Source organism: Aspergillus versicolor, assembly GCF_001890125.1.
Source record: "Aspergillus versicolor CBS 583.65 unplaced genomic scaffold ASPVEscaffold_2, whole genome shotgun sequence".
Classification (NCBI taxonomy): domain Eukaryota; kingdom Fungi; phylum Ascomycota; class Eurotiomycetes; order Eurotiales; family Aspergillaceae; genus Aspergillus; species Aspergillus versicolor.
In genome coordinates, this window is record NW_024467525.1 from 1,120,766 (window position 1) to 1,145,079 (window position 24,314).

General features: G+C 50.8%; 12 protein-coding genes across 12 annotated transcripts; 10 read left to right on the top strand and 2 right to left on the bottom strand.

Moving 5' to 3' along the window:
- Positions 1-41: 41 nt before the first annotated feature.
- On the bottom strand, positions 42-2,474 carry ASPVEDRAFT_59628 (tyrosine--tRNA ligase MSY1). The gene is made up of 5 exons (XM_040815495.1): positions 2,078-2,474; positions 1,847-2,000; positions 1,505-1,791; positions 1,106-1,451; positions 42-1,056 (listed from the first exon to the last, which is right to left on the bottom strand). Exons 1-5 carry the CDS (start codon positions 2,416-2,418, stop codon positions 298-300), a joined length of 1,887 nt encoding a protein of 628 aa, XP_040663918.1. The 5' UTR covers positions 2,419-2,474; the 3' UTR covers positions 42-297.
- Positions 2,475-3,322: 848 nt separating this feature from the next.
- ASPVEDRAFT_185449 (aspartate--tRNA ligase MSD1) lies at positions 3,323-5,720 on the top strand. The gene is made up of 3 exons (XM_040808951.1): positions 3,323-3,572; positions 3,655-4,361; positions 4,417-5,720. Exons 1-3 carry the CDS (start codon positions 3,359-3,361, stop codon positions 5,536-5,538), a joined length of 2,043 nt encoding a protein of 680 aa, XP_040663919.1. The 5' UTR covers positions 3,323-3,358; the 3' UTR covers positions 5,539-5,720.
- A 176-nt stretch (positions 5,721-5,896) lies between these two features.
- ASPVEDRAFT_161242 (ribosome-binding protein NMD3) lies at positions 5,897-7,694 on the top strand. The gene is made up of 2 exons (XM_040808584.1): positions 5,897-6,027; positions 6,080-7,694. Exons 1-2 carry the CDS (start codon positions 5,966-5,968, stop codon positions 7,551-7,553), a joined length of 1,536 nt encoding a protein of 511 aa, XP_040663920.1. The 5' UTR covers positions 5,897-5,965; the 3' UTR covers positions 7,554-7,694.
- Positions 7,695-7,976: 282 nt separating this feature from the next.
- On the top strand, positions 7,977-9,044 carry ASPVEDRAFT_79819 (uncharacterized protein; the record flags this gene model as incomplete). Its single annotated transcript, XM_040816766.1, has 2 exons — positions 7,977-8,233; positions 8,291-9,044. The coding sequence occupies 2 exons, from the start codon at positions 7,977-7,979 to the stop codon at positions 9,042-9,044; spliced, it is 1,011 nt and encodes a 336-aa protein (XP_040663921.1).
- An 83-nt stretch (positions 9,045-9,127) lies between these two features.
- On the top strand, positions 9,128-10,231 carry ASPVEDRAFT_447697 (uncharacterized protein). The gene is made up of 2 exons (XM_040813132.1): positions 9,128-9,200; positions 9,255-10,231. The coding sequence occupies exon 2, from the start codon at positions 9,265-9,267 to the stop codon at positions 10,036-10,038; it is 774 nt and encodes a 257-aa protein (XP_040663922.1). The 5' UTR covers positions 9,128-9,200; positions 9,255-9,264; the 3' UTR covers positions 10,039-10,231.
- Positions 10,232-10,597: 366 nt separating this feature from the next.
- ASPVEDRAFT_37600 (putative Patatin family phospholipase) lies at positions 10,598-13,731 on the top strand. The gene is made up of 3 exons (XM_040811519.1): positions 10,598-11,331; positions 11,420-12,264; positions 12,321-13,731. Exons 1-3 carry the CDS (start codon positions 11,050-11,052, stop codon positions 13,486-13,488), a joined length of 2,295 nt encoding a protein of 764 aa, XP_040663923.1. The 5' UTR covers positions 10,598-11,049; the 3' UTR covers positions 13,489-13,731.
- Positions 13,732-14,538: 807 nt separating this feature from the next.
- On the top strand, positions 14,539-15,270 carry ASPVEDRAFT_79822 (uncharacterized protein; the record flags this gene model as incomplete). Its single annotated transcript, XM_040816767.1, has 1 exon — positions 14,539-15,270. One exon carries the CDS (start codon positions 14,539-14,541, stop codon positions 15,268-15,270), a length of 732 nt encoding a protein of 243 aa, XP_040663924.1.
- Positions 15,271-15,664: 394 nt separating this feature from the next.
- Positions 15,665-17,051, top strand: ASPVEDRAFT_123783 (class I mannose-6-phosphate isomerase; the record flags this gene model as incomplete). Its single annotated transcript, XM_040806115.1, has 4 exons — positions 15,665-15,703; positions 15,771-15,872; positions 15,924-16,067; positions 16,122-17,051. 4 exons carry the CDS (start codon positions 15,665-15,667, stop codon positions 17,049-17,051), a joined length of 1,215 nt encoding a protein of 404 aa, XP_040663925.1.
- Positions 17,052-17,387: 336 nt separating this feature from the next.
- ASPVEDRAFT_37607 (uncharacterized protein) lies at positions 17,388-18,924 on the top strand. The gene is made up of 2 exons (XM_040811520.1): positions 17,388-17,756; positions 17,824-18,924. The coding sequence occupies exons 1-2, from the start codon at positions 17,636-17,638 to the stop codon at positions 18,606-18,608; spliced, it is 906 nt and encodes a 301-aa protein (XP_040663926.1). The 5' UTR covers positions 17,388-17,635; the 3' UTR covers positions 18,609-18,924.
- On the bottom strand, positions 18,807-20,529 carry ASPVEDRAFT_880803 (beta-ketoacyl [acyl carrier protein] synthase domain-containing protein; the record flags this gene model as incomplete). The annotated part of the gene is made up of 7 exons (XM_040818232.1): positions 18,807-18,823; positions 18,890-18,914; positions 18,969-19,036; positions 19,193-19,221; positions 19,278-19,612; positions 19,730-20,304; positions 20,391-20,529. The coding sequence occupies 7 exons, from the start codon at positions 20,527-20,529 to the stop codon at positions 18,807-18,809; spliced, it is 1,188 nt and encodes a 395-aa protein (XP_040663927.1).
- Positions 20,530-21,305: 776 nt separating this feature from the next.
- ASPVEDRAFT_79826 (uncharacterized protein) lies at positions 21,306-22,265 on the top strand (the record flags this gene model as incomplete). The annotated part of the gene is made up of 1 exon (XM_040816768.1): positions 21,306-22,265. One exon carries the CDS (start codon positions 21,306-21,308, stop codon positions 22,263-22,265), a length of 960 nt encoding a protein of 319 aa, XP_040663928.1.
- A 307-nt stretch (positions 22,266-22,572) lies between these two features.
- Positions 22,573-23,754, top strand: ASPVEDRAFT_79827 (putative extracelular cellulose binding protein (Cip2); the record flags this gene model as incomplete). Its single annotated transcript, XM_040816769.1, has 1 exon — positions 22,573-23,754. One exon carries the CDS (start codon positions 22,573-22,575, stop codon positions 23,752-23,754), a length of 1,182 nt encoding a protein of 393 aa, XP_040663929.1.
- Between the last annotated feature and the right edge of the window lie 560 nt (positions 23,755-24,314).

Consider the following 24,314-nt stretch of genomic DNA (forward strand, 5'->3'; position numbering starts at 1 on the left):
AACTAGCTCAGGTAGTTTAATCCTCCGTATGTTGCTCAACCAATCCCCTTATGTACGGTGCAGCCTGTTGAAATTGGCTGCAAGAATTATTTTATTTGTGGAAACAGGAGAACGCTGCCATGCCTTTTATTCTATGGAATCCGAAATGCTCCCCAGGTTGGGACAATGTATCGTAGGAGTGGCTTAAGCTTCATTGCTAAAAGTACATCTGGTATATATTTACAAGTCTAGTGTAGCAGAAAAACACGGTCGAAGTTAGCATTATAGTGCCAATAATTGTAGAAGCCGCGAGTCGTCTCATTCAGAAGTTTCTGCTTCGACTTCTTTTGCTTTCTGCTCGGCTTGGAACTCTTCCCAGCCAGGGGCCGTGAGACCCTGCTCTTTGAACTGCTCGTCACTGATGATGTTGACCACCCTTAACTTCCACTTCCCGAGTTTCAAGATCAAGAGTTGGCCGTCTATGATAAATTCTGGCGTTTTTGGGGCAGGCCATGTCTTGATTGGTGTGAAGGTCAAGTCGTCTGGCATTCCTCCACCCGTCAAACTCTTTTGAATTCCAGGGCGGCTACCCACATATGCGCCTTGATTACTCACGATGCGGTGGCCTTCGCTTTTGGATGTCACAAGACCAGCGTGCCACAGGATCTTGTGGAAAGTCTGACCGTAAACCAGGGACTCAGGGAGTGTTACCCGGGCCGAGGGCATATTGGCGAAGTTTGTCTGAGGGGCGTACGGATTGTCGGCCTGCGGATTGGTAAAGCCGTATGTTGGTGACTGGGGATTGCCGCGGGTTGAGTCGGGAATCTTAGGCATCGGTGTTGGTTCCGCCGTTGAACTTCGCGGTCTGAACAGTTGGCGATGCTGGATAGCTACTGCATTGGCTTCTTCTTTACCGTGGATGAGCTCAACAAACTCTGAGGCAAGAGCGTGCTGGGCAACCCGTTTTGACGGGTCCTTATTTTGCTCTTCCATGATTTTCGAGATTTCAGGTATCGGCAGGAAGGTAAACATCTTAAGATAACGCTCGACAACATCATCGGGGGTGCGCACGAAAAACTAAGAAGGTCAACATAATACTTGGAACAGGTAGAGTGGTGGGACCAACCTGGTATAGTTCAAATGTAGAAGTCATATCTTTATCTAGCCAAATTGCGTTGCCGGCGGACTTTCCAAACTTCTCACCGGAAGGGGCTGTTAGCAATGGTGTCGTGAGGCCAATGGGCTTGTCCATCTCATCTTCCAGAGGGTTCCGATTCTCTTGCATAACGGTGTTTCTGCTTATGGTTTTCACCGCGTCCATTCCAAAAAGAATATTCCCATACTGGTCACTTCCTCCAACCTGGACCTGACATCCATTCCGGAAAAGCATCCACCAATCCCATGCTTGCAGGAGAGGGTATGAGAACTCTCCGAATGACATTCCGTCGCCCTTCGCTAACCGTGTCTTGACTCTATTCTGAGTAAGCGTGTGTTCCAACAACCGATTCAACAATACCAGACTCACGTATCTCTTCCAAGCATTGGGCCGAGGCGCATGTAGGCCCCCAGATCACGAAGTACCTCCAGGAATGGGATCTTGTTCCACCAAACGTTGTTGTTTGTCAAGGCTCGTTTCCAGTGCATTTTTCTTTCGTATCCATGCCTTCTGCCGTATTGCTCGATGCTTGCGCCCAGTTTCTTCAGTTGCATGTGCATACTGGCCATATTTGCCTTACGGATAGACGAATGAACTTGCTCCCTTCCCTTCAGCCGTCCCGTTGGGTCGCCGATTCGCGATGTAGCACCACCCAGCTATTATTTCATAAGTTATGCGGTCGCGATATTCGTTGGGATACACAACACTAACCAAAAATGTCACGGGCAAACCCCAAACATAACCCCACGCGAGTACCATGAACGGCAGCATATGCCCGACATGCATAGATGGCGCCGTGGGATCTACGCCTGCGTACATACCAACGCGCTTTTCGGTAAAGATTCGGTGCAGCAAATCTCGCTCCCTGCAAATCGTGAGGCTAACGGTCAACAATTGGCGTTCAATATATGAAAAACATTATCTCAAATATAATAGACGCACCCAACAGTATCATGTAAAAGCTCTCTCTCCTCTAGATGTTCCACAAAGCTCTTTCTCTTCCCTTGTTTGATTTCTTCTGCAAAACCCGTCCATTGCGCGTTCGCATCAGCTATCCGCTGCAGATACGCTTGTGTAATCCATCGCCTTTGGCTTCCACTGAGGCACGAAGTAATCTTGGCCGAGCTCGACTTGGAATCACGGGAACGGAATGTATTCGTGCTGAGAATCTCCGCAGTGCGCGCATACTGGCGAGCGCCGCATATTGGGTGTGTAAATCGGCGCACAGCCGGTGTCGCCCGAATGTGAGCCGTTAAAGGCAACGGTAATGGGTGTGGCCTCATCTGAAGGGGCCTAAAGACGGTAGTTGAAATGCAAGCTGGCGTGAGATCAGTTATCGCCTGGAGGTAGACTTTTTGTAGCGGAATATTTACGATAAGAAGCTAATCAGTCGCCGACGGATAATCTTTGATGCGGAGCTGATTTCCCAAACAGGCACGGTTTATAGTTGAAAAATATGCTATTAGAAACCAGATAGGTTGCGAAAGGCGGCGGGTAATGAACCTAAAGCTGTGCTTGGTTATCAGATCACAGAATATCAAGTGGTCTAGTGTTGTCCAAGGATACATGTCTATTCTACAGGGAAGTCTGGATGCGCTTGATTAAGGGTTCAAATTGCATATTCTTTTTCACTGGGTATCATAGAAAAACAAACAAAAGAATGCTTAATAGTAAGTACAGATATATCGCGTTGAATGAGCCCTATCATGCGAATGATGCCTGCCACCAAAGGAGAAGCGAACGCATCTCAAGGGTCATGGAACACTGATTATCCGAGAACACCACCAAGTAATATATTGGATCAGAGATGCCTTCATCGCGTCCGTCGAAGTAACAAGGTTGTGTGCCGAACGCATATATCACTCTCCCTCAATCCGGTACCAAACAGCCCTTAAGCCCCGAAGGGAGAGCTGCTAAGCTCCAAGACAAGAGATTAGATCATATATAACACACTAGGCTTTCATCATCTGCGGAATTGTTAGTACTCAAGATTCAAGGCAGAGTGGGGAACTAAACGTAGCACTCACTTGTATAAAACTTGGAAGGATGAAGAAAAAGAAAGCTCGGGAGATTTTCCGACTACTTATGTGGAGAGGAAGGCGCTAGTCTACCTTGGGCGGGCGGAAATATTCTGCCATCTGTTTCTCTAGCGGCAGCGTGATTTCAATGCGTCTACGCCCGGACTTTTGCAATTCTTCCTCAATTATCCTAAATTTTGCGAGAATGATGCTTACTCGTGCGGCGCATAATAATCTCCGCCTGCGTACGAGTTATCTCGAAATATTCGATTTTGTGCGTAGCAGAAGAGTGCCGACTGCCCCATCATATGTTCGCATCAACTCTTCCCGGAGGGCTTTCCATGGAGGTTCCTGTCTGCGCCAACAAGCCCGGAATCATTCAAGGCAGCCACAATTCCTAGAAACATATAAGAAGGCCGGTACGTCTTAATTCGTCTACGATATCAATCCTCCTTTTGTCACCGTTGAATTTCGAAACAACTAACGGCCGACCTTCTATAGTTGAATTTCCTCCTGCCACATACGACTTTCAGACATTCATTTCCCAAGCCTCACCCGGTCAAGATGTTATTCTACACGGCTATCTTGGGACTCGGAACGATATATCCAAAAAGCTTTCTTTTGTCCGATTGCAAGACCCGAGTATGAAATATAGCGTACAACTCGTCTCGGCAGCCCGAAATGAGTCCTTTGAGAAACTCCGGTCTCTCCGACCGAATAGCCCCGTGACAGTGAAGGGGAAGGTCCAGGCTAAAAAGGCAAAGGATGCCGAGATGGAGAAGCGTGACCCCTGGGAAATATCTCTTGAAGAGATCCAACTTCTCAATGATTTTCCAAGCGATATATGGATGGCGCCGGATATGGTACATCCCCCTAAGCATAGACATCTACAACTGCGAACAAGCAGCGAGCTGCGTGAAGCCCTTCAATTCCGAGCACAGGTGCGCAACGTTTGCAGGGAAGAACTTGAGCAAGGCATTCCACCATTTGTCGAGATCGAGACCCCCCTGCTTTTCAAGTCTACGCCTGAGGGCGCTCGAGAATTCCTGGTTCCAACTCGGAAGCACGGTCTAGCATATGCACTTCCACAAAGCCCGCAGCAATACAAACAAATCCTGATGGCCAGCGGGATCCCAAGGTATTACCAGTTTGCTCGCTGCTTCCGAGACGAAGATCTTCGGGCAGATCGACAACCTGAGTTCACGCAGGTACGTGCAATACTTTTCGTGCTTGTAAATTATTGCTAATAAAATTGCGACTTAGCTCGACCTCGAGATGTCATTCGCGACGGGCGAGGACGTGATGCGAGTTGTGGAGGGTGTCGTACGTCGATTGTGGTCATCTCTAATGGACACCGATGCCCCGTCGGGATCATTTCGGAAACTATCATATCATGATGCTATGAGCCGATACGGTTCAGACAAACCTGACACCCGCTATGGAATGGAAATCCATAGAGTTGAACATCTGCTCCCCGTCGACCTGATCAATAAGATCACGCATTTGACAAACCCAATAGTCGAAGTTTTCAAGCTTGAGGGTAACGAAAATGACCCCGCAGCTACATCCGAGTACATTACAAGATTTCTTGACTCGCCCGCTGGTACACCTTTCAATGATAACCCCGAGGGCGGGCCAGGTATCTTCGTCTATGACGCGAAGAAACCGTTATGCGGACTTCAGCCGTTTGGCTTCCAAGCTGCCGAGTATGTGGAGGAGCTTCTAGATCCTGACCATGGCGATTTACTCGTATTACAAGCTCGCGAAGCCGCACCGTTCACAGGTGGTTCAACCCCAATAGGTGACCTTCGTCGGGCTCTGTATTCCGCTTCAGTTGAGACAGGGTTTAAACCTGCTGCAACAGGGTTTGACTTCCTTTGGATTGTCGATTTCCCTCTGTTTTCCCCATCGAGCGAGTCAGAGCCCGGTCAAGGCGGTGCTGCTGGCATATCCTCTACGCATCATCCATTCACTGCCCCAAAATCCGCCGCCGACGTGGATCTACTTCTTACCAACCCTACCAAAGTGGTTGCTGATCACTATGACTTGGTAGTGAATGGTGTAGAACTCGGTGGCGGCAGTCGTCGTATCCATGATGCCGCCGTGCAAGAGTTTATTCTTCGTGAGGTCCTTCAGATGCCCCCTGAGCGACTGACAGAGTTCTCCCATTTGCTAGAGGCGCTTCGCGCTGGGTGTCCTCCACATGCTGGCCTGGCTCTTGGGTTTGATCGCTTGGTAGCCGTCATGCTAGGTAAGGAGTCAGTACGAGACGTCATTGCTTTCCCGAAGACCGGGAAGCTTGGAGAAGACCCGATGGTCAAGGCCCCTAGCCCAGTGGGCCAGGAGGCGTTGGAGACGTATCACCTTCGTCTGATTGATGAGTGATGCTATTCTTTTCCAAGAGCGACTGTAGATATGGTATACAATATGGCCCTGTCTGTATTTGTAAGTAAATCGAGGCGCTTTTCTGTCACAATAGATCAATACCCCGCTTCCCGAATATATTTACCACGCTATGTACATTACCTTAAGAAGAAAATTCTTACTCTCCATTTTTCAAGTTTTTCATTCTGATTACGTTTTTCATGCACCTTGGCAGGCCGTAGTTTTGCTGGGTTTTGGATCATGCAAAATGCCAAGAACTTTAGCAGGGTAAACTAATGCCTGAGGCACAATTTTCTTATCAATTCTAATCAGCTGAGTAATCCGATGAGGGGCGAACTTTTTTTTCGACCATGAAAGTTGAGAGCGCACTCCCGTTGACTCACTTAGACAAACACTAAGTCTTGACGGATAAAAAAATAAATTCAAGATGGATATTGATACCCCGGTGCCGATGGCACCACAGCCCAATGACGCAGGCGAGACACCGACGTAAGGATCCCCTCCTTCGCTCTAAGAATACAGTTATCTAACATCACTTCAGAACGCTCTGCTATAACTGCGGGGCACCCTTAGTTGGAACGACGATATGTTCCGATTGTATGAAACTTCAGGTCGATATCTCCCAGGGAATCCAACGCGAGGCGGTCCTTAACCTTTGTCGCGATTGCGAGCGCTGGCTCCTACCACCGAACTCATGGCATGTCGCTGCACCCGAGTCGCGAGAGTTGTTGGCGTTGTGTTTGAAGAAACTGAAAGGACTGAACAAAATCCGAGTGATTGACGCTGGATTTATTTGGACTGAACCGCATTCCCGCAGAGTAAAGGTCAAGCTCACCATTCAAGACTCGGTGTCCGACGACGTGATTCTACAGCAGACTTTCGAGGTCGTCTACATCGTCATGTACCAGCAGTGCCCGGAATGTCAAAAGTCATTTACCCCCAACACATGGCGAGCTTCGGTCCAAGTGCGACAAAACGTTCTCCACAAGCGAACCTTCCTTTACCTCGAACAGCTCATCCTCAAGCACGGAGCACACCAAAACACCATCAACATCAAGGAGGCCAGGAATGGAATCGACTTCTTCTTTGCTCAGCGGAATCATGCGGAAGCGTTCCTTGATTTCCTTCATTCTGCGGTGCCGGTAGAAGTGAGCAAGTCACAGCAGATCATTTCCGAGGATGTCCACACATCGACGAAATCTTACAAATTCACTTACTCTGCCAAGATCGTGCCTGTCTGTAAGGACGATCTGGTGGTTCTCCCGATCAAGCTCGCAAAACAACTCGGAAATATCTCGCCCCTGTTGCTTTGCACCCGAATCGGCACCTCGATCAGCTTCCTTGACACCAACACCCTTCAAACCACGGACCTCAGTTCACGGATATACTGGCGAGCACCTTTTACATCTTTAGCAGAAGCCAAAGATCTCGTTGAGTTCATTGTCCTGGACGTTGAGCCAACCGGATACAACAAGGGCAAATGGTTCCAGTCCGAAGTGACTGTCGCTCGGGCGTCTGATTTCAGTGGGGACAAGCAATTTTTCACGAGGACGCATCTCGGCAGCATTATTCATCCCGGTGATTCTGTTCTCGGCTACATGTTGACGGGGTCAAACTTCAACAACACCCAGTTTGACGAGATCGAGGCATCCAACACCTACAGCTCCACAATTCCAGACGTAGTTCTCGTCAAGAAATACTACCCAAGAAGCTCGAAGCACCGCAGGCGCAACTGGAAGCTCAAGCGTATGGACACGGAACACGATCCCTACCTTCTACCGAACCCCAAGGAATCTGTGGAGAATGACTTTGAGATGTTCTTGCGTGATGTAGAAGAGGACCAAGAGCTTCGCCAGACGTTGGCGTTATACAAGAACAAGAAGAAGGATGACACCGCGAGTGTTGCAGACACAGACATGATGAATGATGACGACGAGGAGGTACCGAAAATCAACATGGATGAGCTACTGGACGACTTTGACGAACTTGGAATTGATGACAACATGCAAGGATAGACGTTTAGCAAATAGTATTCAAAAAAATTGTGGCATATTTCAGTCACAAGCCATGCACAGCTCATTATGTGTCCCATACGGGATCTCAGTAATTGAGTATATTCCCATATTTGCCGTGTCCATCATAGCCTTGTAACTTTCAAATTTTAAGAGCGTGGCTGTATACTCGTAGATCTTCGTCCATGACTGCATCAATTATTATACCTGGTGGTTGGGCGAGAACCTGCAAGACCGCCTGGACAAAGAGTTACGACCGCGGCCCCACCACTATCAACACTACCTTCACCGACAGAAAGCGCCATGGAGCCCAACTCTACGTGCACGGAAAACTAAGTATTTACTTTATACTCCCCAGTGATATCCAACGACATAAGATACCCCCCATTTGCATTATTTACTTAAAGCAACAACTCCAGTCAAGTCATGGTGAATCATCTCCCCTCTCCAACCCACTCCTTCACCATCCCATCCATCTATGACGGCATCCAGCTCTCTTGTCGAATATATCTCCCACAGCAACTGGTCTCAGATTCAGCAAATGCCTCGCAATGGCGCGTTCGGGGAGCCGTCGTCGCGCATCCTTACGCCTCACTAGGGGGCTGTTATGACGATCCGGTCGTGAGTTTTATCGGCGGAGAACTGCTTGATGCGGGCTACGTGGTTGGCACATTCAACTTTCGGTACTATTACATTTATTATACTGTCTTTGAGTGGTGGACTTGCTGACTATGTTCTAGTGGTGCTGGTGGTTCCCAAGGGCGGACTAGCTGGACCGCGAAGCCTGAACTGGCAGATTATGTTTCATTTTACGGATTCATGCTGTCTTACTTGCGGTGCTTGAATCTAGAGCTTGCCTCTCAATCAGATAAACGGAGTCCTGAGGATGGGATCCACCTTATACTTGGTGGTTACTCTTACGGATCATTACTCGCATCTCACCTGCCAGGAAATGAGGTCGTCGCGGATCTTTTTAAAGACGGAATACAAGGCAGTCCGGCCCATGGAATTCTCGTCACAGCACAGACTGTCTGTGCACTGTCAAAAGACGAGATCCCCCGATCAACTCGGCCGTCACCGAGTACAGATGCCCAGAGTGCAGGCCTAGAAGTAAAGGATTTGCTGCAATCTTCTAGCACGACAATTTCATATCTTCTTGTTTCCCCGCTCCTGCCTCCCATCAACCTATTTCTGACCTTATTCCTGGACCTATCGTTGGAAGTGGACACTCGGGAATCAGGGCAACGGAGACATATTCCTTGTCCCAAACCGGCATACCAGCTCTGTGCACATCGCACTCTTGCAATTTACGGTGATGAGGATACCTTTACCTCTGTCAGCAAGTTACGAAAATGGTCGAGCGAGCTGAGTGCTGTTCCGCGAAGCCTCTACGAGTCAACTGAGATTGAGGGGGCGGGTCATTTCTGGAGGGAAGATGGTGTCGAGCACGAGGCAAGACAGTCATTGCGAATGTGGTTGAATCGGCTGCCTTGACTGCTACTACACTTGTGATGATGGTGTTTTTAAGACTACTTAATAATGTGTCATGAAGTTAGGGTTATCCTACCATGGCAATCGGGTTATCACCCTGCATCTGTATGCACAGGATCCTGGAAAATACGTACATATGTCCAGCTGACCCAACCAGAGGTGAGAATCCTTGGGTAATCTCAGAGTTCCGAAGGTAATGCGAAAGTAATGCAGATGAAGAGCAATGTCTAAGGGTGAGGTACTCCTACATCTGTGTAGGGCATCCAACTCTAATCCAGTTCATGCCAAGGGACCCGATCCTCGTGCCAAGGCAAAGGCCTCCTACAGGGTATCATCAAGTAATACATTAAAGCGAGAAATAACTTTGCAAAGCCGCAAGGGGTGGGTGGTGGGGAGATTTTGTATAGCCGGGTCCCGCCCAGGTAAGAGGTATTGCACCAGAAAACCATACAAAGCAAGAACAAAAGATCAAATAATCCTATCCACCCTGTCAATCTCGCTATCTGGGGGTGCCCATATCCCTGTCTCGGGCAGAGACATCTCGCTCGGCTCTTCTCAGCCGTCAACTTGTCAGATGCAAAACCCTTGTAAGCACACTTGGCATAAAGGCCACTTACTGCTAGTATTGGTGGCATCGTATCTCCACGCATCCTCCTTGGGCCGACTAGCAGTATTTGTGTTACACTCTCGGTACACATCTTGGAACATTAGTGGCCGAGTTGACAGTAAGGAGGAAAGAACAGGTCGTCAGTCTGCAACCGAACTCACGATGCAAGTCGTATTTCTCGCTCTCGCTGTCCATCTCCCTTTCGCTCTCCCTTTCTTTTTCGTTCTGCCCTGGATATCCCGGATACTCCCACTGTACGGCGCCCGTTTTCGTCTCGACAAAGTATGCGCGCTGGTTGTCTTCGTCCCACTCCTGGATCCAGCCTTCGGGGAGCGGCGGCGGGGTGCTCTGAGGGGCAGGATGGGCTGGTGCCATGGTCGAGGTGCTTGAGAGACCGATTGAAGAGGAGTAGGCGAGGGGCGCAGTATTCAGGATCTAAGTAGGTAATAGTATTTATATATCGGCTGCCCTGTAAGTCTGTCCAGTCTACGCCGAGACAGCAGGGCACCTGCTCTTCTAGCCGTAATATACAGCTGGATACCACCAGGACTTAGTGCAGGGGTCTCCTTCCCCAGTCGACGTCAGGCAATCCGTTGCGGCGGAAGGCGGCCGTGGCCCTTTTGAACAGTTAATAATGGCCTACCGGTTAGACCCATATTGCTGCAACCTTGCGATTACCAGTATTTGCTAGTGTATCCAGATACTGCTCTGTATCGGGCGGGCTACTTGGCTGTTGTATTCAGGTCCTACACCGCAGTTCTATATATATAGACTTTTCAGAGCCGCAATCGCGCCATCGCGTGCTGGGTTTGGTAAAAATGGTTGTGTTTATATAAAGTTAGTCGAACCACTATATATAGTCTAAATGTAACGCGCTTAGTTGCAGCAGCCGTTGTATTTCTTACCGTGGCTAGGTATACTGTGCAAATCCTGCAGAAGCATATGAAATTATATCCTTCTATAAATGCTACTTTGCATTCCATTGCTTTATAACGACTTGGGCAGAATCCCATACAGCTGTTCAATCCACGTGATTCGTATACGGAGTGACCGAGTGAGCGCATTTGGAGCGGATGATTGCCGGAATGTGGGGAAAGAAGGCGAATTTTCGAGGAACGAACCAGTTGGGCCGATGAGTTTTGTTCCCCAGACTGGTAGAACCAGCTGAAGCCTGAAGGGCCCTCGTGACTCGTTGCCTTCACGCCTGACCCCCCCAGATGATTTGGTGATTTTCCCGCCGTCTTCCCCAACTCTCCAGTCTCTCCCCGGTTTTCGGTCGCGATCGCCAGGTTTCAGCCCTCCTTTCCTCCGCTGACTGCGACGATCCCCCGGCATTAAATATCGAAGACGTCGCTGCTTTTCTTGCCGAATGGATATCCAGCCCTCGCTGCCCAACTTGTCATGTCGCCTGTCCCCGATCCATTGATATCCTCAACGTGGCATGGCAAGAGCAAACGCCCCGCCAACCATGCCTCCTCACGAGACTTCACCCGGAATGGCTACCGTCCGCACCTGAATTTGGATACCGTGCCGTCGCTGGCTTCGGTCGTGCGAGGTTCGCTCTCGTGGGCTGGCAGCGTATGGAACTCCGGTGATACTATATCGAGCGAGCACAGGTTCGAGGAGGAACCGCACTCTGAGACAGAAAATTCCAAGCAAGTCTTGTACCTGCGGATGCGTAATGTGAGTCGCCCTTGTTGCCTGCGGAGGAGTCGCATTGCCTATTGGGGGTTCTGGGCAAAACATGCTAATCCGTCTGGCTTACTTTTAGGCTGTTTCCGCCGAGGAATGGAAAGAATGCGCCTGCGAACTGGATAAGCTGGAAAATAACAATGCGTGGAAGGAGACGTTTGAGTGCGACGAGTACGACCCGGTTCTTGTTCAGGAGCGCCTCGAACAGCTAGAAGCCGCTCGCCTAAGTTGCGATGTCAGTCGCATGCTGCACCTGATTCGCACCTCGCTAAGTCGTGACCTGGCTGGCATGAGCAATGCCTCCCTTTACAAGCACGCCCATTTTGGTACCAAGAACCTGATCGACCAATATATTACGTCGGCGGTTCAGACGATCTCGTCTCTGGTGGAAGTGTCTGACGGCAACCGCTGTGATGCGGCGGAGTCGAGGTATATCCTTGACCAGCTTTTAGCTGCGAGACAGGCCTTTGGGCGGAGTGCGCTTCTCTTCTCGGGTGGAGCTACCTTTGGGATGAATCATATCGGTGTCATGAAATCGCTTTGGATGTCCAATCTTCTTCCGCGCATTATCTCAGGCGCATCTGCCGGCAGTATTGTCTGCGCAGTATTCTGCACTCGCACCGAGGACGAACTCCCTGCCTTGCTAGCTTCTTTCCCTTACGGTGATTTCTCCGTGTTTGATGAGGAAAACTCCGAGGAAAATATCTTCCAAAAGACCGCGCGATTTCTCAAACACGGAGCATTTTTAGATATTAACCATCTGGCTAATGCCATGAGGAACTGGCTCGGAGACATTACCTTCCAAGAGGCATATAACCGGACACGCAGGATTCTCAACATATGTGTTTCCAGCGCCGGTGTGTACGAGCTGCCGAAGCTTTTAAACTATATCACGGCGCCCAACGTCATGATTTGGTCTGCTGTGTAAGTTACTGGCAGACTCTTCTTAGCGGGATGTTGTACTAACGAACACTCACTAGTGCTGTATCATGTTCAGTCCCGGTAGTCTTTTCTCCGTTTAAGCTCATGGCTAAGGATCCAATGACGGGCCAGCCTGTTCCATGGAATGACCTCTACACACAATATATAGATGGGTCTGTGGACGGCGACCTGCCCATGAACCGTCTGTCAGAAATATTCAACGTCAATCATTTCATCGTCTCCCAGGTAAACCCACATATCGTGCCATTCCTCCCAAAGGATGATGAGCCAAAGAGTGTGGCTACACCAACGTCAAAGGTCTCTCGACTCTTCCATACCGTTTCGCATCTTGCGAAGGACGAGATTATGCATCGAATGGCAGTATTGACGGAACTTGGCGTTTTCCCGAATTCATTTACGAAGACTATCTCAATCATGAACCAGAAATACTCTGGAGACATCAATATCTACCCAGAGATTCTTTATACACACCTTCCTCGGATACTGAAAAACCCGACCACCGACTTTATGCTCAAAGCATGTCTTTGTGGGGAGCGAGCGACATGGCCGAAGCTTGCGCGTATCCGCAATCACTGCGCTATTGAGCTAGCCCTGGACTCTGCCATCCAGAAAATGCGTGCACGAGTAGCTTTAGCTCACAGCCACGCAAATCTGATGGTGAATGCGCTTTACCACTCAACTGATGGCAGTGCAGACCGTGGACGCAGGAGGAGGGGATCCTACAATCATGAAATCGAGCAAAGGAAGCGCGTTGTAAGCCGATTGAGAAAGCCTGGTCTAGCGAAAGTCGGAAGATCGTTATCTCATAGCTTTGAATCAAGCCATTCGAAAGCCGATCTGGAAATGATGGATTGGGCCTGGATGCACGAATCTGCCTTTGAACCTAGGAGTTTGGAGCTTGTCTCTAGCAGCGAACGAGGCACAAACGCGGGACCGTCTTTTGATTTCTCTGTGCCTGAGCATAACTTCTTCTCGCCCGATCCCGAATGCAGTATTGAGTGTTCGAAACTCTCCTCATACACATCGTCGTCGTCGACGACTTCGTCGCCGGCACCATCTTCTGAAGACCCCACCAAAAATGGTGGTTCTTACGCGCTCCGCCGTGGCTCTCTTTCTCCAACATCCAGGCGCCATACGTTACCGACAAGATCAATGTCTCCATCTCGCTTAGTTCCCAGAATGACACCTGCTGCATCGAAATGTTGATCTTTCTGCGGTGCTTGTCAAGCTGCGACACGCAGTGTATGATGTTCCGCTGCTGCATGATCAGCGCTTCATCGGGACACCGAGCATTATATACACAAGGCTCTGACTGGTGCTTGCACAACTTCTGAGACGATTCAGGGTGCATGTTTACGTGATTCACGAAAGGTTTCTTCTATATTTGATATCCTTGCACGAGGCAGCTGGCGTCTGGTCATTTTGTTTTTGGTTTGGTTTGCATCTGCATAGATTTTTTTTTTATTTTTTTTTTTTTTTTTTTTTTTTTTTTTTTTTTTTTGGGACACTCCTCCGCGGGGTATTTGCATGATGGTGTTATTATTGGATATATTCAGGACGGATTACGCGTTGACTCGCTCAAGCGCGGACTGGGATGCTTGTCGCATAGACTACGATTACCACGTATTAGATGAAATGGCTAGAGTGACTCGCTTATCCTGCGAGACGCTGTCACAAACAAGAGAGGATAAATTAAGACTAATTATAGCGAGTGACAGGTGATAATGTAGGCTCATCACACCGACTAGCATGCATCCAGACGATTTGGAGTTAGGGCAGTTCTAAAATTGACCACAATTAACCTGCATTAATCTGTGCTAATTAGCCCGCGCACCACCACCTCAACAGACCTAATATAGATAGATCCAGCTATTAATGGAAAAAGAACAGGATCAACAAGCACTAGACAGCTCCTAAACGGGGCTAATGCAGCTCCCCGCTCGCGCACTGCGGCGAGTCTGCCTGGGCGGCTATTCCGCGCTCTGCTACGGGGACAGCAGCGAGGATCAGCACAGCTTGGAGAGGGTTTTTTTGATTAATCCTACCAGGGCTTTCATGCACCCTTGTAACTCGCAATGCACCACGGAGTAATTCAGCAGTTGTCCAAATTAGAAACATGGCTGCCCGCGACAAGCTATATCAGCCCGCCCCCCACCCGGTCTGTGGTGGGCGATCAAACAGCTTGGCTTTTGTGACACTTCTGGGCATTACTGCCGCATTAGGGCTTATACTCAGCACCTTTACATATCTAATAACATGTCTTTCCCCCGATTCCGCCTCCAAACCTCTAAACCATCCCGCCTCGAGGACGACATCGTGCCCCTCACAGACTCAAAATCAACCCCCGTCTCCCGCAACAACTCCTTCGCAATGAAGTCCCTCAACCCGCGCAGTCTTTCCATCCGCCTCAAGAACCGCTCGGGCAAATCCCATGCTCTCTCGCCCTCGCCCTCTCCAGCCCCCTACGAAACAAACTATACCCATACTTCTCCTGTCTACCGGCCACATATCGAGCCCTTGCCATCACCCAACCCAGCTGCCGCATCTGTATCAACAGGAGGGGGCAACACCCGCGCAGAATTCATATACAAACCCATCCGACGAACAGACTATGTCGCCGAGACTGTCACATCACAAAGCCAGAACCAGAGCCAGAGCCAGAGCCAGCGGTCTCGCCCGCAATACCAATACAACTATATCTCACCGAACAGAAGCCCGCATCTGGCAGCAGGGACATGGGGGCATGCAGGGCTCCCCGCTGGCCCAGCGCCGCAGTCGCAGTCGCGATCGCGGGCTCAAGCTCAAGCTCAGCTTGACGGCCGACGAGACTCTGACTTATATAACGACCTGGACATTGTTGTCCCGAGGGGGCGAACAGAGCACGGCTATACAGACAAGTCAATGTATAGTGCAGCAGAGAAGAAGCGCCGGGCGGCACGGCGGTTAACGACCGTGATGGTTCCTGATGCGGAGGATATTTATGGATGAGCTACGGATACGACTTTACTTGATACAAAATTATTTCTCTTGTTTCTTAGCGATATAATTATGTTATTAGCGGGCGGATATTTGATGATTTAATACTACATTTTCCCAGTTTGACTCTATTCGTTTCTGGGTGGCGCTGACGTCAGTCTGACGCGCGATCAACTTGTATCAAGTGGCAGAACCACATCCAGATCCAGAGCAACGACTGAGAAGCTGCGATTCCCTTGACAGATGCCCCAGGGGAGCGGACCCATTGGATGGTCCGGACTTTTGGTCTGGATCATGACGACAGGGGCCTGGCCTAGTTTTTTTTATTCTGGCTAGTATATAACCTCATCCTCCAACGTCGCATGTCGCCATTGCAAGCAAATATCAAGCTGAAGACTTGGCCATCATGATAGAACACGTAGTTCAGCTTAAGTGCGGTATCAAGGTAGGCTTTATACTTATTTTACCCGGGTGGCTAGTCTCGTACGCCGTCTAACTGGTTTCTACGATAGCACGATCCATGGGGGAAGAAAGGAAAAGAGTCCCTCGCTGGGCAGCTTTGGAATCGAACGGCTGGCTCCACAGACTTGGATGATAGCGATCATTATTCTGAGGTGGGTTGAGCTTCAACTGATGCTGGGGGCATGGCTGACGCGGTTTGGTAGATGTGGATGGGCACATATCCCACCGTTCCATCGCGACTTCTCTGCACCGGGGAGACATTGGATCATTATTTAAAACGAAAGCCCGAGCTGGTTGGACAGTCAGTAAAGACACGGTTTGGGGCTGGTCTTCCCTTCCTGCCGAAGGTGAGCAAGATACCCGTGACCCCAATATGTTGTCCGCGATGTTAACCAGACCAGGTCCTTTCATTCGACAAGGCTCTCCCACTGCAAGTGCACCCAGACAAGCGCCTCGCCGAGCACCTCAACCTCACAGACCCCGAGCACTTTGGCGACCCAAACCACAAGCCCGAGATTGCCGTTGCGCTCTCCAAGTTCGAGCTTTTCGCGGGCTTCAAGCCACTCAAGGATATCAAGGAGCTAATGACCATCAAACCGCTGGACCAATTCGTCCCACCGCACGCGACCTTCGACGACGAGCTCCTCCGCCAGATCTGCAAGAAACTACTCCAACTACCGCCGCAGACTGTTTCAGAGACGGTCACGCAGCTGCTTGCACTGCCCGCATCCGAGTTCCGTGGGAACCAACACTACGTCCCGGACCAACTCGATCGGCTGAGCAAGCAGTATCCAGAGTCAGACCCCGGAGCGCTCGTGGCAGTGCTGCTAATGAACTACATGGTGCTAGAACCCGGCGAGGCAGTCTGCGTCCCCGCGGACAGTATCCACGCCTATCTCAATGGCGACATCCTCGAGTGCATGGCGCGGTCGGACAATGTCTTAGCGACAGGATTCTGCCCGCGAGCCGACAGGAACAGCGTCGAGCAATTCGCGCGCGCGCTCTCGTTCAAACCGCACAGCCCCGAGCAGGCTCAGTTGGGACATAAAAAGTCGGACAAGGGCGAGTCGGGACGCACGATCGAGTACGCGCCGCCGTTTTCAGAGTTCAATGTGCTGGCGACTGTGCTCGGGCCTGGCGAGAGCGAAAGCCATAAAGCGATCGGAGGACCGAGTATAGTTGTAGTGACCAAGGGTAGTGGTGAGTTGGTGGTAATGGGGGAGAAGAAGGTGGATCTCCATGAGGGCGCAGTGTTCTTCGTGGGCGAGGGGGTGAACCTAGAATTTCTCACGCAGTCGGGGATGCAGGTGTTTCGACCGTATGCCGAGTAGGAATACATGGAGCTATACAGTTACCACTTACTCGTAGGACTCCGTTACTCCCATCGTATACTCGTCGTAACTCAGTCACCATTTACTGGAGTCGTGGAATCCACCAACCAACGGCGCCAACACAAAGACAGTTAATTAGTCGACTATTTTAAGGGCCCGATCCTTCACACATCCCAGCGCTTGCGATCTGACTAGCGTGCTCTCCAACTTGCACTCGCAGCCAATTGTTCCCATCGTGAAGCCCAAAAAAAGCAACTTGCCTGCACCTCGATGCTCCAAATGCCGCTATTTTTGGCAGAATCGGCCATTTTGCTTCGTTTCAGATTTTAACTGCATCTGCCGACGAAAATAGAGTAACTCGGGCCAACTCTGATAGGCGTTCTCGCTGTTAGCCTCAGTTCTCAAACAATGGCAGGGTCCTTGACTTCTTCATAAGGCGGGGGCCCTGCATCGCTCTGGTCATTGCTTGAAGACTGCTGCAGTCAGCTTCAGTCAGCTTCAGGCACAGCTCAGAACTTAGCTGTCTGCTTGTCCTTGACTGGCTCATTCTTGTCCCTCCTGTACTCTGTGTTGGTCTCTTCAACATGTTCCTCCGCCCCCGCGCCGACTCGTACTCGCCATCATCAGACGAAGACCATGGGCCCAGCGACAAAACAACCCAGATCATCATCGGGGTCGTGGTCGGTGGTGTTGCCGCTATTGCCAGTACGTCCATCAATAAATAAGAAATAAATAAATCAGAGCCATGCTAACGATATCCTGCCCCCTCCAGTCACCGCAGGAATCATCTTCTTCCTCATCAAAAAGCGCAAATGGGACCGCCTCAAGCAGTGCGAGGAACGCCTGATCGACTACCAGCTCACATCAAGCACGGGCTGTCCCTCGAAGCTGAATTCCCGCTCCGTCACCCCAGAGGATTACCAGGTTTATTACCCAATGGCCTCGCCGCCGCCGCCTACATCTACCACGGCTGCAACAGCACCAGCGGCGTACCCATATAACCCACACGCACAAACACAAACACAAGCACAGACAGGAGGGCAACAAGACAGACCTGCCCTAGGATATCGGACGAGAGGGATGTCTGCGCCAGCCTCAACGACTTTGTCGACATTGGCTCCAGGCCAGTCCCAGCCCAGGGGTCAGGTTGTTGGCCCCGAATCTCCACCCCCGGCATATCAAACCCTGCACGCCCGCTACGACCCCTCGCGCTACTCGCAGGTCAGCGCGCGGTTCTCGTCTTCGTTTGAGGGGGCTCAGTCTAGCACGGGTACGGTTGGGAATCAGAATCGAAATACTCGAGGCTATACGGTCTCTGGGATGCTGCCGACCACGCCTGAGTCTTCGTCGTGGTTTCAGCAGCAGCAGCAGCAGCAGCATCAATATCAGCCTGGGCCTGCTGTTGGGTCGGCACCAACTTGGACGTCATCATCGGGGATAGCAACAACGACAGTGTCGTCCAATTCAAATAACACTTCTGTGAGAGGATCAACGTCTGAGGAGCGAGGGCCTCGCCGTCCACGACCGGTTTTGTCTCGTCTGATAACGAATCTTTGATGAGCTCGGCTAAAACCTTGCAATATGTTAGCCGTTTGGGAAGGCTATTTGGAGGAAAGATTATTGTGTTTTATTTATTGTTTTTGGCTAGCGATTTGGAGTTTGGAGCATGGGACTGGAGACCGGTCGGTCGGTCTGGATTTGGCGTTATGGGTTTAATATATCCTATGGTTTCGGGGATGCTATGGACCTGCTTGTCTAAAGAGCCGTTATGGCTACAGTCACGGTATGAAGTTAAGGATAATGATAATGGATTCCACATAGAACATTCAACGTCATACCTACACACAAGCATACGTCAATAACCTATAGAATCATAAGTAACCTTTGTCAACATGAGTCAGTATTTTTCATGCACACCGAAGTAATGGTCATAAAGCAAATGAAAATGGGGGTTATAGTTGAAACGTGATTGTCAGGATTGATGGCTGACAAAGTATTATCTCATTCTGGTTATAACGTCAAGTTGAAAACAACACCACCTCTCACATCCATACAAGCCGCTCGGCATCCGACGACAGTCGACTTAACAGACCCTCTAAGCAATATTAGAAGGATGGTATTTCTTGATGCAGACTACTTACAGGTATAAGGGGTTGCCTGGACCGTGAGTCTGTCGAAAGAGGTTTTCGATAGCTCGAGCTTCAATTGGGTCTCCCACCGAAGTACCTGCCTGAGCCTTTAGCCCTATCCATATAGTTCAATGAGCAGAACTTGCCTGTTCCGTGTGCCTCGACGTATCGAGTCGTCCCCATATCGAGCCCTGCCCGAGCATACGTGTCCCTAATCAGCTGCTCCTGGCGCGCACCACTGGGCTGCATAACGCCGGGTGTCTTTCCATCTTTGTTGCAGCCAGACGACCAAATGACAGCCCTGATTGTGTCTCCATTTTGAATCGCATCCTTGAGCGGCCGTATGACCAGGCCCGCAACTCCCTCCCCACGGCCGTAGCCATTCGCTCGCTCGTCAAAACTGAAAGAGCGCCCATCCTTCGATAAAAAGGCCTAGGTTGTCGAGTGCTAGTCCAAAGTCCAGCGACAGAATAGTATTGCAGCCCAATGCCAATCCCTAAGAATGCGTGAGTTGCGCACGGTCTGCTAGGCCCCAGGATCGATACGTACCATGGATGACTCGCCATTCCGGATTGACTGGCATACCAGATGAATAGACATCAAGCTACTAGAGCAAGCAGTGTCAACATTTGCGCTCGGCCCCTCCAAGTTAAAGAACCAGCTGACCCGGTTGGCAAGCATATTGGCTGATGTGCCGGTGCCATGGAATTTGGGCAGAGTCATTAGGTCCTTTGCCTGAAGGAGTTGGTAGTCATGGCCAAAGCTCCTTGTATACACACATGTCTTCGACGCCGAGAGACTTTCCATGGGGACTCCGGAATTTTCAAGTGCACGATACGACGTCTCCAGGATCAGTCGTTGCTGAGGGTCCATCGCCTCCGCCTCGACCGCAGTAATGGAAAAGAATGCGGCGTCAAACCGCCCCAAATCTCGCTCTACAAAATTGGCACGCCTGTGTGAAAGGCCGTCTGGTTGCTTAGCATCAGGGTGATACCAGGCATCGATATCGTATCGGTCCTTGGGGACTTCCTTGGCCGTTGGTCTGCCATCCAGAATTAGGTTCCAGAATGCCTCGGGGGTTGTCGACTCGCCCGGAAAGTCCAGCGAAAGCCCTGGGCCATTGTCTGTTTGCCAAAATTGGTTGGCATCTTGGAATGCACAAGAAAAGTGTATGGTGTTGCTGCCTGGTTCGTAGTCCTGTTTGCCATACCGGCTGGATTTCCGAACCCCCCTGCCCCAAGGGAAGATACTCCAAGGTCCAGGAAGTTCTGGGCTAAAACAGTCGCAATGCTCCGGCGAGTTGACCTGATTGGGGCCGTCATTCTCCTGGCGGCCTCGTCACTGGCCATTGCTGCGCTGCAGGAGGGTAGCTGTGGCCACTCGTGGCAGTCGGGATTCGTTATCAGCATGCTCGTGGTATCAGGCGTGTGCTGGATACAGCTTGCAGATGAAACTTGCCGGAGCATTTGCCGTGGCCCAAGTGTTTGGCGTCGCACTCGCCTGGCGACGGCATAACCTGCGTCTTGCCAAGTCGTGATGATATCTGAAGGTATCCTATGGTATGTGTGCTCTTCTAGCTGCTCAGTCCGATGAAATGGGTCCTGCGCATGGCTCCGTTTGTCTCTCCACCCTGGAAACTTATATAAGGCTCAGCGATCCCAGGCCCTCTTTTACACGTTCCATCCACGAGTATTTGAATGTTTGAATACTAACGACGAACGGTAGTAGCTCGATCAAAAATCCATAATATATTCTAAGCTCGCTAGAAATGCCCAAGAGAGGCTGAAAACGGCATATCTAGACTAGTGGGTCTGGTATACCATGGAACGAGCTCAACGCTCGTCAGAGCTCGTGTGGACCATGCGTCATAGACTGACTCCGCCACGTTGGCTGGCTAATTGTACCGTGGTAGATGCTTATTAGATATAGATGTCATGAGTTCGCTGTCCCTGATAAATACGGTCGGCGCAATGACGATCGTTGGCCAGGGAAAGAACATGTAGCTTAGACTATACGTACATCCAGGTAGTCGCCTGCGTAGGGCCACGATAGACATCGAAGCGGTCTCTATCAACCCCGTTGATAGACACCAACGGCTTCGTCCAGATCTAGAGACAAAAGAAGAATGTCCTTGATCGATGTCGGCAACAACCTCAACTCGCAAATCCCAACCCCGGTCACATACGTCGTCACCTCCGTCCTCTCCATCGCCCTCTACAATGTCATCGAGCTCACCTTCCTGCTCTTCTTCACCTTCAAGCGCCGCGCGGGCCTCTACTTCTGGAGCTTCCTCTTCTCCTCCTGGGGCGTCGCCGTCTACTCAGTCGGCCTCATCCTAAAGGACTTCCACGTCGCAGACAACATCCCCGCCTTCTACGCCTCCCTGATCGTCTTCGGCTGGTGCGCCATGGTCACAGGCCAGTCGATGGTGCTGTACTCGCGCCTACACCTCATCGTACGCAGGCGCATAATCCTACGCTCCGTCCTAACCATGATCATCGTGAATGCAATCGTCCTGCACATCCCCGCCATCGTGCTCTGCTACGGCGCAAACTCAACGTCCTACCCGCACTTCGTTTACCCGTACGCAGTCTTCGAGCGCATCCAGGTGACGCTCTTCTTCGTCCAAGAGTCCATCATCTCTCTTTTATATCTCTACTACATGTCCAAGCTCTTCTACATGGGGGGCACACTGAGCGAAGCCCACGGACAGGCTGGGCGCCGTCTCATGATCCATCTGATATACATGAACCTTGCTGTCTTGGGCCTGGATGTGTGTATTCTGGTCCTGGAATTCACGGGCCGCTATGCGTCGCAGACGGCCGCCAAGGGGCTGATCTATAGCGTGAAACTGAAGCTGGAGTTTAATATCCTGAATCGGCTGGTGGATGTGGCAAGGCGGTCGAGTCATTCGTCGGGGCCGGAATATGGCGATGGTCCAGGTGCGCAGGACCAGCATGGGCATGGGCATGAGCATGAGGCGCATGGGGTGAATGTTTGTGGGCTTTGGAAATGTACTTGTCCGTGGGCTTTGTTTGCGAGTAGGGTGAAGAAGGCGATTGGGGAGAGGCGTGGCAGTGGATGATGAGGATTGGAATCAGGGCTATCGGTAAGGATGAGAGGAACTGCCCTTTGGGGAGCGGACTGTTTCACCAGAGTACTTATCCTACTTATCCTGGTTCTCGGCAGAATGAGTCGAGGTCCCTGCAGATTTGCTGTCTGGGAACCGGACTGTGCAGCCTTGACTGTTTCAGCCGGTCCTGACGCCCATTCAGCCTAATGTACCAGAAGCTTAGATGCAATGAACCTCAACAGTGTCTCGGCCAAATGGAACAGCTGTCTATTAAAGAGGCGGGCTGTTGATGCCGTATACAACTGAATCACCGTTAATAATGGCTCCTATTCGAAAACTCATCCTCGCTCTGGCTTTGGACTTCCTCCAAGTCCAAGCCCAGTGCCCTACCCTCCCATCTTCCCCGTCTCTACAAACAATCTCAACCCTCCCTGACCCATTCTCCTGGTACCCTGCCCAAGAGGGCCGCATCTCCAGTGCAGAAGACTGGACCTGCCGGCGCTCGCACATTACCACGCTCCTGCAGCAGCTCGAGCTCGGCGAGAAACCACCCACCCCGTCCTCAGTCACCGCAACCCTATCCAGCAACACCCTCTCAATCACGGCAACTGAGTCTGGAAACAGCATATCTTTCGATGTGGACATATCGTACCCTGCATCAGGTAACGGACCGTTCTCGGCTATAATCGCCTACGGCGCTCTTAGTCTCCCTCTCCCCGAAGGCATCGCAACAATCACCTTCCCCAACGACCTAATCGCCGAACAAACTGACACATCCAGTCGTGGGAAAGGTCTATTCTACGACCTCTATGGATCGGATCATTCGGCCTCTGCCATGACGGCATGGGCCTGGGGTGTATCCGTTCTCATTGATGCCTTGGAACAGTCTGATTCCACTGCCGATATCGACACGACCAGACTGGCCGTCACAGGCTGTTCGCGAAACGGCAAAGGCGCGCTCATCGCCGGCGCATTCGACGATCGGATTGCCCTGACGATTCCGCAGGAATCTGGCACAGGCGGGACAGGATGCTGGCGGCTTGCAGACGCCGAAGATGCAGAGGCCGGGGCTGGGTCTGTGCAGACGGCAAGCCAGATCGTGACGGAGAATGTATGGTTCTCGACCTCGTTCGAGGCGTATGTTGACGATGTGAATTCCCTGCCGTTTGACCACCATATGCTGGCTGGATTGATCGCCCCGCGGGCGTTGCTCTCGCTTGATAATGTCGGTTATGAGTGGCTAGGGCCTTGGTCGTCGCTGGGGTGTATGCAGGCTGCGAGGAGCGTGTGGGAGGCACTGGGCGTCGGGGATCGGATGGGCTATTCGTTGGCGAGTGACCATAGCCATTGCCAGTTTCCAGAGGAGCAGAGTGGTGATTTGGATGTCTTTCTTCGCAGGTTTTTGCTGGGTGAGGAGGTTGAGACGGATGTTGAGAAGGATTATCCCAGCTTGGGGTTTGACCGTGATGCCTGGGTTGACTGGGACGTGCCAGTTCTGTGAATAACATCTAGTCTTACCTGAAGGAATAAGATCAGTCCTGTCTGTTATTTGGGATAAACTGGCTCGGCCCTGCCATCTTCACTTCATCATCACGATCCCCCTCTTCTCTTTCCCAGCCTACAGTATTTAGTGAGTTAATCAACTCAATGACACCCCGCGCCTGGGCCTAACCCGAAGACGACAAAGCGAGCTCGCTGTGGAGAGGCCGTGGGGGGCATACTCCAGGCTTGGGGATTCGGTGTTTTTATCTTCTTCCAGCGATGGACGGCATTTGCGCCGTGAAATGTAGAAGACCTTTTCATGAATATATCACTGTGCTTGTCTTCGTGTAATGCTTGCAGCATAGAAGGTCTAGTATCAGACTTCATAAGTGAAACTCGATTTGGCAGACTTCAAGAGTGAGAGGAATTCGTTGGCGTAGCGTAGTCTATGGTGTATTCTTTATCTGCTGGAACCTCGCTGGTGTTGGATATATTGCACTTCGAACACTGTCAGAGGCTGATGGCCTGTGATGGTATCTATTATTCATTCGTGATCGTAAACAAGTCGAACTAGCTCGC

What these genes read in the sequence shown, in the direction of transcription:
- ASPVEDRAFT_161242 (XM_040808584.1), top strand. Translation starts at nt 5,966, where the DNA reads ATGGATATTGATACCCCGGTGCCGATGGCACCACAGCCCAATGACGCA. An exon ending in GACGCAGGCGAGACACCGAC is followed by an intron (nt 6,028 to 6,079) that starts GTAAGGATCCCC and finishes ACATCACTTCAG; the next exon opens with AACGCTCTGCTATAACTGCG.
- ASPVEDRAFT_37600 (XM_040811519.1), top strand. Translation starts at nt 11,050, where the DNA reads ATGTCGCCTGTCCCCGATCCATTGATATCCTCAACGTGGCATGGCAAG. An exon ending in TGTACCTGCGGATGCGTAAT is followed by an intron (nt 11,332 to 11,419) that starts GTGAGTCGCCCT and finishes GCTTACTTTTAG; the next exon opens with GCTGTTTCCGCCGAGGAATG. An exon ending in GTCATGATTTGGTCTGCTGT is followed by an intron (nt 12,265 to 12,320) that starts GTAAGTTACTGG and finishes AACACTCACTAG; the next exon opens with TGCTGTATCATGTTCAGTCC.
- ASPVEDRAFT_37607 (XM_040811520.1), top strand. Translation starts at nt 17,636, where the DNA reads ATGTTCCTCCGCCCCCGCGCCGACTCGTACTCGCCATCATCAGACGAA. An exon ending in TGGTGTTGCCGCTATTGCCA is followed by an intron (nt 17,757 to 17,823) that starts GTACGTCCATCA and finishes TGCCCCCTCCAG; the next exon opens with TCACCGCAGGAATCATCTTC.
- ASPVEDRAFT_447697 (XM_040813132.1), top strand. Translation starts at nt 9,265, where the DNA reads ATGTCTAAGGGTGAGGTACTCCTACATCTGTGTAGGGCATCCAACTCT.
- ASPVEDRAFT_59628 (XM_040815495.1), bottom strand. Translation starts at nt 2,418, where the DNA reads ATGAGGCCACACCCATTACCGTTGCCTTTAACGGCTCACATTCGGGCG. An exon ending in CTTTTACATGATACTGTTGG is followed by an intron (nt 2,001 to 2,077) that starts GTGCGTCTATTA and finishes CACGATTTGCAG; the next exon opens with GGAGCGAGATTTGCTGCACC. An exon ending in GTTTGCCCGTGACATTTTTG is followed by an intron (nt 1,792 to 1,846) that starts GTTAGTGTTGTG and finishes ATGAAATAATAG; the next exon opens with CTGGGTGGTGCTACATCGCG.
- ASPVEDRAFT_185449 (XM_040808951.1), top strand. Translation starts at nt 3,359, where the DNA reads ATGATGCTTACTCGTGCGGCGCATAATAATCTCCGCCTGCGTACGAGT. An exon ending in AGAAACATATAAGAAGGCCG is followed by an intron (nt 3,573 to 3,654) that starts GTACGTCTTAAT and finishes GACCTTCTATAG; the next exon opens with TTGAATTTCCTCCTGCCACA. An exon ending in GACAACCTGAGTTCACGCAG is followed by an intron (nt 4,362 to 4,416) that starts GTACGTGCAATA and finishes ATTGCGACTTAG; the next exon opens with CTCGACCTCGAGATGTCATT.